Source organism: Nerophis ophidion, linkage group LG23 (genome assembly GCF_033978795.1).
Source record: "Nerophis ophidion isolate RoL-2023_Sa linkage group LG23, RoL_Noph_v1.0, whole genome shotgun sequence".
Classification (NCBI taxonomy): Eukaryota; Metazoa; Chordata; class Actinopteri; order Syngnathiformes; family Syngnathidae; genus Nerophis; species Nerophis ophidion.
The window spans coordinates 13,045,059-13,056,622 of NC_084633.1; the positions used below are offsets into that span (position 1 = coordinate 13,045,059).

The 11,564-nt window shown below is 38.8% G+C and overlaps 1 protein-coding gene across 1 annotated transcript; it reads left to right on the plus strand.

Annotated features, from left to right (window-relative positions):
• The first annotated feature begins 2,572 nt into the window (after nt 1–2,572).
• LOC133541459 (RING finger protein 222) lies at nt 2,573–4,022 on the plus strand. The gene has a single exon (XM_061884901.1). The coding sequence runs from the start codon at nt 2,747–2,749 to the stop codon at nt 3,374–3,376; it is 630 nt and encodes a 209-aa protein (XP_061740885.1). The 5' UTR covers nt 2,573–2,746; the 3' UTR covers nt 3,377–4,022.
• Nucleotides 4,023–11,564: the final 7,542 nt, after the last annotated feature.

Here is an 11,564-nt window from a genome sequence, read left to right on the forward strand (position 1 = left end):
GTCCGGTCAGATGGCCATGGATGACGTACTGGCTGTCCAGAGTCGGGACCCAGGATGGACCGCTCGTCCATAGTCAGGACCCAGGATGGACCGCTTGCCTGTGTATCGGCTTGGGACGGTTTCCTGCTGGCTCCGCTGTGGACGGGACTCTCGCTCCTGCGTTGGATCCTCTTTGGACTGGACTCTCGCGGCTGTGTTGGATCCACTATGGATTGAACTTTCACAGTATCATGTTAGACCCGCTCGACATCCATTGCTTTCGTCCTCTCCAAGGTTCTCATAGTCATCATTGTCACCGACGTCCCACTGGGTGTGAGTTTTCCTTGCCCTTATGTGGGCATACCAAGGATGTCGTAGTGGTTTGTGCAGTCCTTTGAGACACTAGTGATTTAGGGCTATATAAGTAAACATTGATTGATTGATTGATTGATTGATATAATGTACAATGTATTTTGTCAACAATTGTATGTGTGTAACGTATTTCTTGTGCTGGGCCATCATAAAACGGCTGTGTGAGGCTCGCCTCCTGGTGGTAGAGGGCGCTAGTGATCCCAGAGATCATTCTTGCGAATACTCGGCTAGGCCTGGGGACATCTGAAGCCGGTATGTTTTAAAGTTGTCGTTTGCCTGCATATCGTAAAAACAATTGTCCAACATTTTACAACTAATTGTAAACTTATATAAGTTTACAATATATATATAGGTGCCGACCATCAGGGCCGAGTTGCGACGAAAGAGCGTCGATGTTGAGATATTAAGCCGAGTTGGTAAGTGAATTTGTTTGCTAATAGTAGCTATTAGCCGTACCCATGTATTTTCTATGGGCGTTTAGCATCGGGTTTTAATCCCGTTTCCTCCAATGTTTCTGTTCCGATTGAATTTATATTTATGTCGAGACTTTATTTTGGGTACTTAAATATGGTGACTGAGTATTGTGGCGTTTTAAGGCCATCTGCATTTTTTATGCTACAGTACAACCTGCCCATAAACTGAACTTTCACTACAAACTGCCATATCCAGAACTCCAACCCGTGTGGCTGTGCGAATGCACACATGGACTGCGGTCAGTCTCATATGTTTCCTATAAACTTGAAGAACTTTTGATATTACTTTTCATGAATGACCTGAACTAAACCAACATTGTTTGTTGAGATTCCTTTGTTTTTTCTTTTGTTTTGAATTGCCATTCCAATTAATGTCTCTTACACTCGTTGTTGCACTGTACATGTTTAAATAACACCAGCATCATTTAAAGTATTTAATTGTGTCTGTCTTACTCTCTCCGAGTCGTAATCTAGACTTCTGTTTAGCCCAAATATTGATAACTTCTACTATACTAGCTAAAGTACCTGCTGCATTAAGTTAAAGTACCAATGATTGTCACACACACACACTAGGTGTGGTGAAATTTGTCCTCTGCAGTTGACCCATCCCCTTGTTCAACCCCTGGGAGGTGAGGGGAGCAGTGAGCAGTAGCAGCCGGGAATAATTTTTGGTGATTTAACCCCAAATTCCAACCCTTGATGCTGGTAGATGGTGAAATCCCTACATTCCTTGCAATAGCTCGTTGAGAAATGTCGTTCTTAAACTGTTCGACATTTTGCTCTCTCATTCGTTCACAAAGTGGTGACTTTCGCCCCATCCTTGTTTGTGATAGAGCGTGGCACAGTGGGAGAGTGGCCGTGCACAACCCGAGGGTCACTGGTTCAATCCCCACCAAGTACCAACCTCGTCACGTCCGTTGTGTCCTGAGCAAGACACTTCACCCTTGCTCCTGATGGGTGCTGGTTAGCGCCTTGCATGGTGTGTGAATGTGTGTGTGAATGGGTAAATGTGGATGTAGTGTAAAAGCGCTTTGAGTACCTTGAAGGTAGAAAAGCGCTATACAAGTACAACCCATTTATCATTTATTTATTTATCATTTATTGGGAGAATGTCATGTGGTCAGATGAAACCAAAATAGAACTTTTTGGTATAAACTCAACTCGTCGTGTTTGGAGGAAGAAGAATACTGAGTTGCATCCCAAGAACACCATACCTACTGTGAAGCATGGGGGTGGAAACATCATGCTTTGGGGCTGTTTTTCTGCTAAGGGGACAGGACGATTGATCCGTGTTAAGGAAAGAATGAATGGGGCCATGTATCGTGAGATTTTGAGCCAAAACCTCCTTCCATCATTGAGAGCTTTGAATGGTTGACCAAATACTTATTTTCCACCATAATTTACAAATAAATTCTTTAAAATTCCTACAATATGAATTCCTGGATTTTTTTTCCCACATTCTGTCTCTCACAGTTGAAGTGTACCTATGATGAAAATTACAGACCTCTGTCATCATTTTAAGTGGGACAACTTGCACAATCGCTGGCTGACTAAATACTTTTTAGCCCCACTGTATATATATACATATATACATAAATAACTTAATAAATACAACTCCATGCTAAACTCCTGTGATAACATTCATCAAACAGCCGAAAAGCCACTCTTTTGATTCCGCCAGTGTCACAGAAAGCTTCATTGTCTCCGGATAATGGCACACTCCTCCTCCCAGTGAGTCAGCGTGCGGCTGCGAGCCCACAGGTGGCAGGCCCAGTTCTGCAAGGCTCTATCTATGTGTCCTATCTACCTATGCGTTCATGCAAGCTCCAGCTTTGCCTCCACCCACTGACAACAAGAAGTCAGGATCGCAGCGGAGGGGGTAAGACAAGACAAGCGGCTCCGCATTTGCTGTCCTTTCCTCCATGGCGTTTTACAAGGATGACGCCCAGGAGGAGGCGAGCGAGTGTCCCGTGTGCTATGAGAACCTGTGTGGCACCAGGAGGACTCTGAGCTGTGGACATGTGTTCTGTCACGACTGCCTGGTGAAAACACTGGTGAGCATCCACACCGACGGAAACATCCGGGACACCATTGCGTGTCCCATCTGCAGACACCTCACCTTCATCCGGAAGCAAAAAGACGAGCCGCTTGCCCCGACGGAGAGCAAAGGTGACCCTGAGGATGGAACCGGAGGGCAGATCTTGGAGGTCCCCGTCAGAACCCCTCAGCCACCGCCGGTCCACTTCCAGGAGACCCTAGCTCCGTCCGGAGCCGGGTGGGTGAGGAACTGTTTTAACCGGGTTTCGGAACGCTTCCGTCGGCGGAGGCTCAACAGGCCTCGTGGCGGCGCCTCCCAGATCTTCATCATCAGCGCCCAAGGTAGACCCATGACCGAGGAGGACTCTTTCAGCCTGGTGATGACCGTGGTGCACCCGCAGCCCAGGCGGAGGTACAGGGTGTGCACCACCGCTCGGTGGCTGCTGCTGCTGCTCTCCACCTTCACCGTGCTGGCCCTGGTGGCTGCGATACTACCTTGGATCCTACTCGCCTGAGAATGAAGACCAAGGTGCCATTATTCGGTCCAAAGAACACTTGGAATCTCATGAAATGCAACCTTAAAGACACTGAAATGCAAGAAAAAGTGCTGCTTGTTGTTGTTGTTTGATGTGTGTTGCCCAGCAACGGGAAAACACGCCAGCGTCATATTGGATGGTCTCAAACGTCACATTTTTACTTTCCGTGCAGCTCTCTAAATAATCAATGACGTACCCCCCCGGGCCCTGCGTGAAGGAGATGCTGTAAGAAGACACCCCTCCAGAAGCGGAGCATTGAATTTCTCCCAGACGACAACTTGGATCTTTGCTGTGATGCCTGAAGAGAAAGGACGTTGTTTGTAAAAGCTTTGAAGCCGTGACTCGCATTGCACAACACTGAAATTCAGTGGCAAACGTTGTTTCCTTTTGTGTGAGTGAGCGGCATGCTTGCAGGCTTGCATGCATCCCGTCTGGCCTGTCTTACTTGTTACAAACTGAACACAACATACCGGCTGAAAAGGGGCGGGCTGAAAAATGGACAGATTTTTACATGTTCACGTGCTTGGTTTCGTCTAATAGTTTGCAGTTGATTTTATTTGATGGTTAAAAAAGAAAGACATTAGAAGTGTTAAAAGAACTGCAATAAAACTAGAGAAAAAAACTACTCCCCTTGTTTGTAGAGCGATGCAGCATCATCTAGTGGTGATTTAAAGGTATTGCTGGTGTAGTAGGATAGTACTGTACTCTTACACAGTGTTAATAACACTTTAAATAGTACTGTACTCTAAAATAGTGGTAATAGCATTTTAAGTAGTACTATAGCACTTTGAATAGTACTGTACTCTAAAATAGTGGTAATAGCATTTTAAGTTGTACTATAGCACTTTGAATAGTATTGCACTCGAAAACAGTGTTAATAGCATTTTAAATAATCTAGCACTTTGAATAGTACTGTACCCTAAAACAGTGTTAATAGCATTTTAAATCAATAAAGTACTATCTCTTTATCCATCTAATTAACACTGTAGCACTTTAAATAGTACTGTACTCTAAAACAGTATTAATAGCACTTTAAATAGTACTGTAGTCAAATGGAATAAATAAAATTAAATAAAGACAAACTCAAAACAGTACTGGGATGTATCAATATTACACACAAATATGTTAGTGATGCATTAATATTTCACACACTATTTAAAACATTTGAAGACAAATATGTTTGTGATCTATTAATAAATTTATTGTTTTTAATTATTTACAACAACACTTCAACACTTATATTTAATGTGGAATTTTGAGGAATATAATTTAGAAAGGTAGGTGGAATAATTACATTACAGTAGTTACATTTAAAAAACTAACCAATATATATATATATATATATATATATATATATATATATATATATATATATATATATATATATACACATATATGTATACACATATATGTTTTTGTATATATTATATACATATGTGTATATATACATACATATGCATGTATACAGTGTATATATATATATACACATAAATTTATGTATGTATATATATAATACATATATATACACATACATATATATTTATCCATTTATATATATATAATATATATACTGTATATATATATATATATATATATATATATATATATATATACACACACATATATATATTATGTTTTTATTTTATTTGTTTTTGTTATAGTCTCAATATTTTTATAGTCCACATTTGTATTTATTTTTTATTATTAGTTCGATAATGGAATTTTTGGGAAATTGAATTTATTTAAAAAATAAACAAACATGGAAGTAAATTCCTTAAAACAGCACATTCCAACACAATTTTGTTATCTGTTAAAATCAAATATTTTAAAACAAATGACAACATTTTGTATTTAATGCATAGACATTTTGTGGAATTTCATTTCGAAAATAATGTAAAAAATAAAGTGAACTACTTTAACAAGACAAACCAATTTGAATTTATTTTTGATGAATTATTATGACCACAATATGTTTGTGCTGTATTTTTTATTTTTATCATTCGTGAAACATTTGTGCCAACACTTCGTACCAAAAGTGTGTACAAACCCAACGTTATATTTTTGGGGGGCTTTAACTTAGAAAACATTGTACAATACCACAGAATTAATAAATATTATATTTTTTTATGGACTATGAATATATAAAACCCAAAACCAGTGAAGTTGGCAAGTTGTGTAAATAGCGAAAAAAAAAAAAAAAAAACAGAATACAATGATTTGCATTCCTTTTCAACTTATATTCAATTGAATAGACTGCAAAGACAAGATATATAATGTTCGAAATGGGAAACTTTTTTTTTTTTTTTTGGAAACAATCATTAACTTAGAATTTAATGGCAGCAACACAAAAAAGTTGGCACAGGCACATGGCCTTTCCTTTTAACAACACTCAGTAAACGTTTGGGAACCGAGGAGACACATTTTTGAAGCTTTTCAGGTGGAATTCATTCCCATTCTTGCTCGATATACAGCTTAAGTTTTTCAACAGTCCGGGGTCTCTGTTGTGGTATTTTAGTCTTCATAATGCGCCACACATTTTCAATGGGAGACAGGTCTGGACTACAGGCAGGCCAGTCTAGTACCCGCACCCTTTTACTATGAAGCCACGCTGTTGTAACACTTGGGTTGGCATTGTCTTGCTGAAATAAGCAGGGGCGTCCATGATAACATTGCTTGGATGACAACATATGTTGCTCCAAAACCTGTATGGACCATTCAGCATTAATGGTGCCTTCACAGATGTGTAAGTTACCCATGCCTTGGGCAATAAAACACCCCCATACCATCACAGATGCTGGCTTTTCAACTTTGCGCCTATAGCAATCCGGATGGTTCTTTTCCTCTTTGTTACGGACGACACAACGTCCACAGTTTCCTAAAACAATTTGAAATGTGGACTCGTCTATGGACCGTAGATGGTGAAATCCCTTGCAATAGCTGGTTGAGAAATGTTGTTCTTAAACGTGTCTGACAATTTGCTCACGCATTTGTTCACAAATTGGTGACCCTCGCCCCATCCTTGTTTGTGAATAACTGAGCATTTCATGGAAGCTGCTTTTATCCCCAATCATGGCACCCACTTGTTCCCAAATTAGTCTGTTCACTTGTGGGATTTCCCAAATATCAATCAATGATTATTTATATAGCCCTAAATCACTAGGGTCTCAAAGGGCTGCACAAACCACAACACAAACCACAACGACATCCTCGGTAGAGCCCGCATAAGGGCAAGGAAAACTCAAACCCAGTGGGACGTCGGTAACAATGATGACTATGAGAAACCTTGGAGAGGACCGCATATGTGGGCAACCCCCCCAAGGGAACCGAAAGCAATGGATGTCGAGTGGGTCTAACATGATACTGTGAAAGTTCAATCCATAGTGGATCCAACACAGCCGTGAGAGTCCAGTGTTTGTCCAATAAATGTTTGATGAGCATTCCACAACTTTTTCATTCTTTTTCGCCACTTGTGCCAGCTTTTTTGAAACATGTTGCAGGCATCAAATCCCAAATGAGCTAATATTTACTAAAAAAAAACAATGTTTTCCAATTCGAATGTTAAAAGTATCTTGTGTTTGCGGTCTATTCAATTGAATATAGGTTGAAAAGGATTTGCAAATCATTGTATTCTTTTTTGAATTGTTTTTCCCATTAACACCCTGGTATTGGGGTTTGTAAAATAAGTGTAATTTAAATTTAATACGTTTAAAAAACTAGTGTAAAAATATACTGCATTTTATGTTGTCCATCCATCCATCCATCTTCTTCTGCTTATCCGAGGTCGGGTCGCGGGGGCAGCAGCCTAAGCAGGGAAGCCCAGACTTCCCTCTCCCCAGCCACTTCGTCCAGCTCTTCCCGGGGGATCCCGAGGCGTTCCCAGGGTCTTCCCCGTGGCCTCCTACCGGTTGGACGTGCCCTAAACACCTCCCTCGGGAGGCGTTCGGGTGGCATCCTGACCAGATGCCCGAACCACCTCATCTGGCTCCTCTCGATGTGGAGGAGCAGCGGCTTTACTTTTGAGTTCCTCCCGGATGGCAGAGCTTCTCACCCTATCTCTAAGGGAGAGCCCCGCCACCCGGCGGAGGAAACTCATTTCGGCCGCTTGTACCCGTGATCTTATCCTTTCGGTCATGACCCAAAGCTCATGACCATAGGTGAGGATGGGAACGTAGATCGACCGGTAAATTGAGAGCTTTGCCTTCCGGCTCAGCTCCTTCTTCACCACAACGGATCGGTACAACGTCCGCATTACTGAAGACGCCGCACCGATCCGCCTGTCGATCTCACGATCCACTCTTCCCCCAATCGTGAACAAGACTCCTAGGTACTTGGACATTTTATGTTGTATTATATAAAAAATACAATATCAGCCCCATCCCTAAAAAAAAGACACACGTGCAATTATTAAAAATGTAGAGTTTAATATATAGATCTATTTATGTCTGACATTCTGATAAGGATTGCAGGAAGGCTTCACAGTACAAGCTGTGTTCCACTTGATATGCAAAGCACAGGGGGGGGGGGGGGGTCAGGTCAAAAGGTCAGGTTTATCATTGTGGTTCTTGTTTGTTTACACGAGTACTGGAGTGAAAAGCAGAGGAAGGCAGCACATCCACGGACAACACCCCCCACCCATCGTCATACCTTATATTGCTCCCAAAATCATCACTTTTTTTCCCCTCCGTATTCTTTTATGTGTGATCCACATTCTGCAATCCCTAAAAAGACAAGTGATGGACACCAAACTATCAAAATACTATCTATAGGTGCATGCTTTCCCCCCCAGAAGTCCCATTGTTGTTGTTTTTTTGCCTAATTGAAACCCTGCCGTCAAACAAAAAACATGATGGTGGTGAAGCCAGTTAAGAAATGTTGTTCGGTGAAACCCATCTGGTAGAAAATCTTATCTTATGGACAAGAAAAAAAAAACAGGTTTAGTATCGTAAAAAGCAGCCCGTTTACATGACTAGGATGCATGCATTTAGGCATTGATAACACATGCCAGCCTCATTATTGTTGATATTATTATTATTAATAATAATACTGTTGATAACGTGTCACATTCAGTCAGCCTTTGTAGAAATATACAGAAGAAAAATAAAAACCCACAACGGTTATGCCTGTACTGAACAGTTCCCGAAACAACAACATAGCGTGTATGTGAGGGCACTTGCAATGTCACCACAAATACCAATTTCGTAATAATTATCATAACACATCTTCATAAACACACACGCGCACGTCACTTTTGGAGTTTTTTTCTTTTTTCTTTTCAAGAAACAAGCAACTAAATGGCTTTCTCTCCACTTTGGGGCGGAGATGGAGGTGTAAAAACTGTAATTGCACTTAAGACATTCTGATAAACAAAAAGGAGCGGGACTGGGATAGCGCTTAAATGAAATATGCATAAGAAAGCATGTACAGTACAGTGCAGTACAGTAGATCGCCACATTTGCAATAAAGCATTGATTTTTGAGGGGGGAAATGATAGGAAAATAGGTAATTTATTCAGCAGAAAGGAAATCTTATCACCCGATAATAAGTTGGTCATTATTTATAGATATGTGATAGGAAAGACTATAGCATTACAGTACAGCAGTAAATGATCCTAAGTTGTTACTATATATATATATATATATGGAGGCTATTTCATCCCGACAAGCCTGTTCCGCAGGTTTCCCTGCTCTTCAGGGGATTTTATTTAAATGTCTGTGGTTGAGATATATATATATATATATATATATATATATATATATATATATGTGTAGGGTACTTTACATGGGGGTGTGGCCATGGTTACACAGTAGTGCCTTGCTTCTGTGCCGCCATTAGGAGACCGGTTTGTTGCGTTTGTTTAAAGTGGACATGCCTGGGTGGTATATGATTAAAAAAAAAATTAATTCGAAAGAAAGAAAACATTTGAAATGTATTTAAAAACATTTTTTAAATATTTGATTTTAACAGGTTTCTGTCTATGAGCTGGCGACTTGCCAGGTGTGTAAGCCACCTTCTGCCCAAATGCAGCTGAGATAGGCTCCAGCAACCACCCCCGCAACCCCAAAAAGGGACAAGCGGTAGAAAGTGAAATGGATGGATGAATGGATTTTAACAGATAGATTATCACTGGAAACAAAATTGTGTTGGAATTTGCCTATTTTTAAAAAAAATTTAATTGACTTCCATATCCTTTTTAAAAATGCATTACATTTCCAATAAATTATCCATTATTGAACTAATATCAGAAAATAAATAAAAATGTAGACTATAAAAATATTGAGGCTATAGACTATGAAAATGTATATATATATATATATATATATATACATATATATATATATATATGTATATAATTGGTTAGTTTTTTTTAAATGTAACTAATTACTGAATTGTAATTATTCTACCTTATCTTCTAAATTAAATTCCTCAAAATGAGTGCACAATAAATACAAAAAACAATTAAAGAAAACAATAATAGGTTTAATGTTAATACATCACTAACATATTTGTGTGTATTATTGATACATCACAACAGTGTTTTGAGTTTGTCTTTATTTAAATGTATTTATTTAATTTGTCTTTAATATGTGTGTGCGCATAAATATATATATATATATATATATATATGTATATATATATATATATATATATGTATATACATATACATACACATATACCCCATGTAATGTACCCTATATATATAACAACGACAGACACTTCAAGAAGATCCCCTGAAGAGCAGGAAAATCTGCGAAACAGGCTTGTAGGGATGAAATAGCCTCTGTGTTCTTTCTCCTGACCTAATGTATACAGACATATATATGTATACTTATATGGATGACATATATATGTATGAATATATATATATATATATATATATATATATATATCGCAACCATTGTGAACAGCGGGGATCTTATGTACTGTATTTTCATATCTTTGTTGTTTTGCGAGGACAAAATGTGGCGTTAAAATTGTGTTCCAATTTCCCTTGGGGAAAAAAAATGCCGTATTTTCTGAACTATAAGTCTCTACTTTTTTCCAACGCTTTGAACCCTGGGGCTTATAGAACGGTACGACTGATTTAATATATTTTTCTTCGCTAACGTCGGTGATGTTTTGTATTCAACAAAAGGTGTTGTTTTTTGGATTTATGGTTGCCTAATTTTGGACAAGTTCGCTCACTACAGGAGCTGAGGGTTGAACATATATTCCCTGTATCGTGCCTTGAACCGGAAGTATAACTATCCATAACGTTCCAGTTTAAAAGGATCATTCATAACTTCTGGCAACATTTGTAAGTTTTACAACATAACTAAAACAATTCATACTTACTAAACCGTCCCATGTGTGATGTCTATTGGAGTGTTTTCATGCATATTTTTACGTGCTATCGTAATGTAATCAAGCTAGATTTGTTAGCATAGAATATGCTAACACCTTTACGAATGTCTGTGTTAGCATTATTAACATAAAATGGCATTCTTTTTAAATTGTTTCAGTTTCGTAAATTCACCAAAACATGACCGTGGAGTTATCGAGTCAGTTTAGCTGATTGGAGCAGTAGCTTCCGCAGTTAGTGGGTGTATGACAATGACTTCTGTTTTGTTTGATCAGCCGTTTTACTGCTGTGTTACAGGCACCGTTTGGAAACAATGTATGTATCTAAATAAACATTTACAAAATATTTTGTACTGGCATATATATCTGTGGCTTCTAGTCCGGTGCGGCTAATATGTGTAAAAATATTTTTGTCTTTTAAAATATGATGGGTGCGGCTTAAATACCGGTGCGTTCTACAGCCCGGAAAATACGGTAAACAGTTGAAAAGAGTGCACCTTTTTACAGTTATTCAAGTATAGGACTACAAATTAAAATAAATAAATAAATGAGTTATTATTGTGCAAATCTAGACCAGGGTTCCCCAAACTTACAGAGTAAAAGTCAAATACTTAAACATATATGGAAATAATGTCCGCATATATGCAAAAAGCCAAAGACCAAGCGAGTACAAGCCACATATGATGGCAAGCGTAGGTAGAAAAAAAAACTTTAAATATTTTCAAATCACGTGTTTTGTATTCATTGATATCATTAATTTCTTATATACAGTACATGTTGGCGTAAAAAATAGGAGATGGAAAACTTTAGGCAACCCTGCATCTACGAT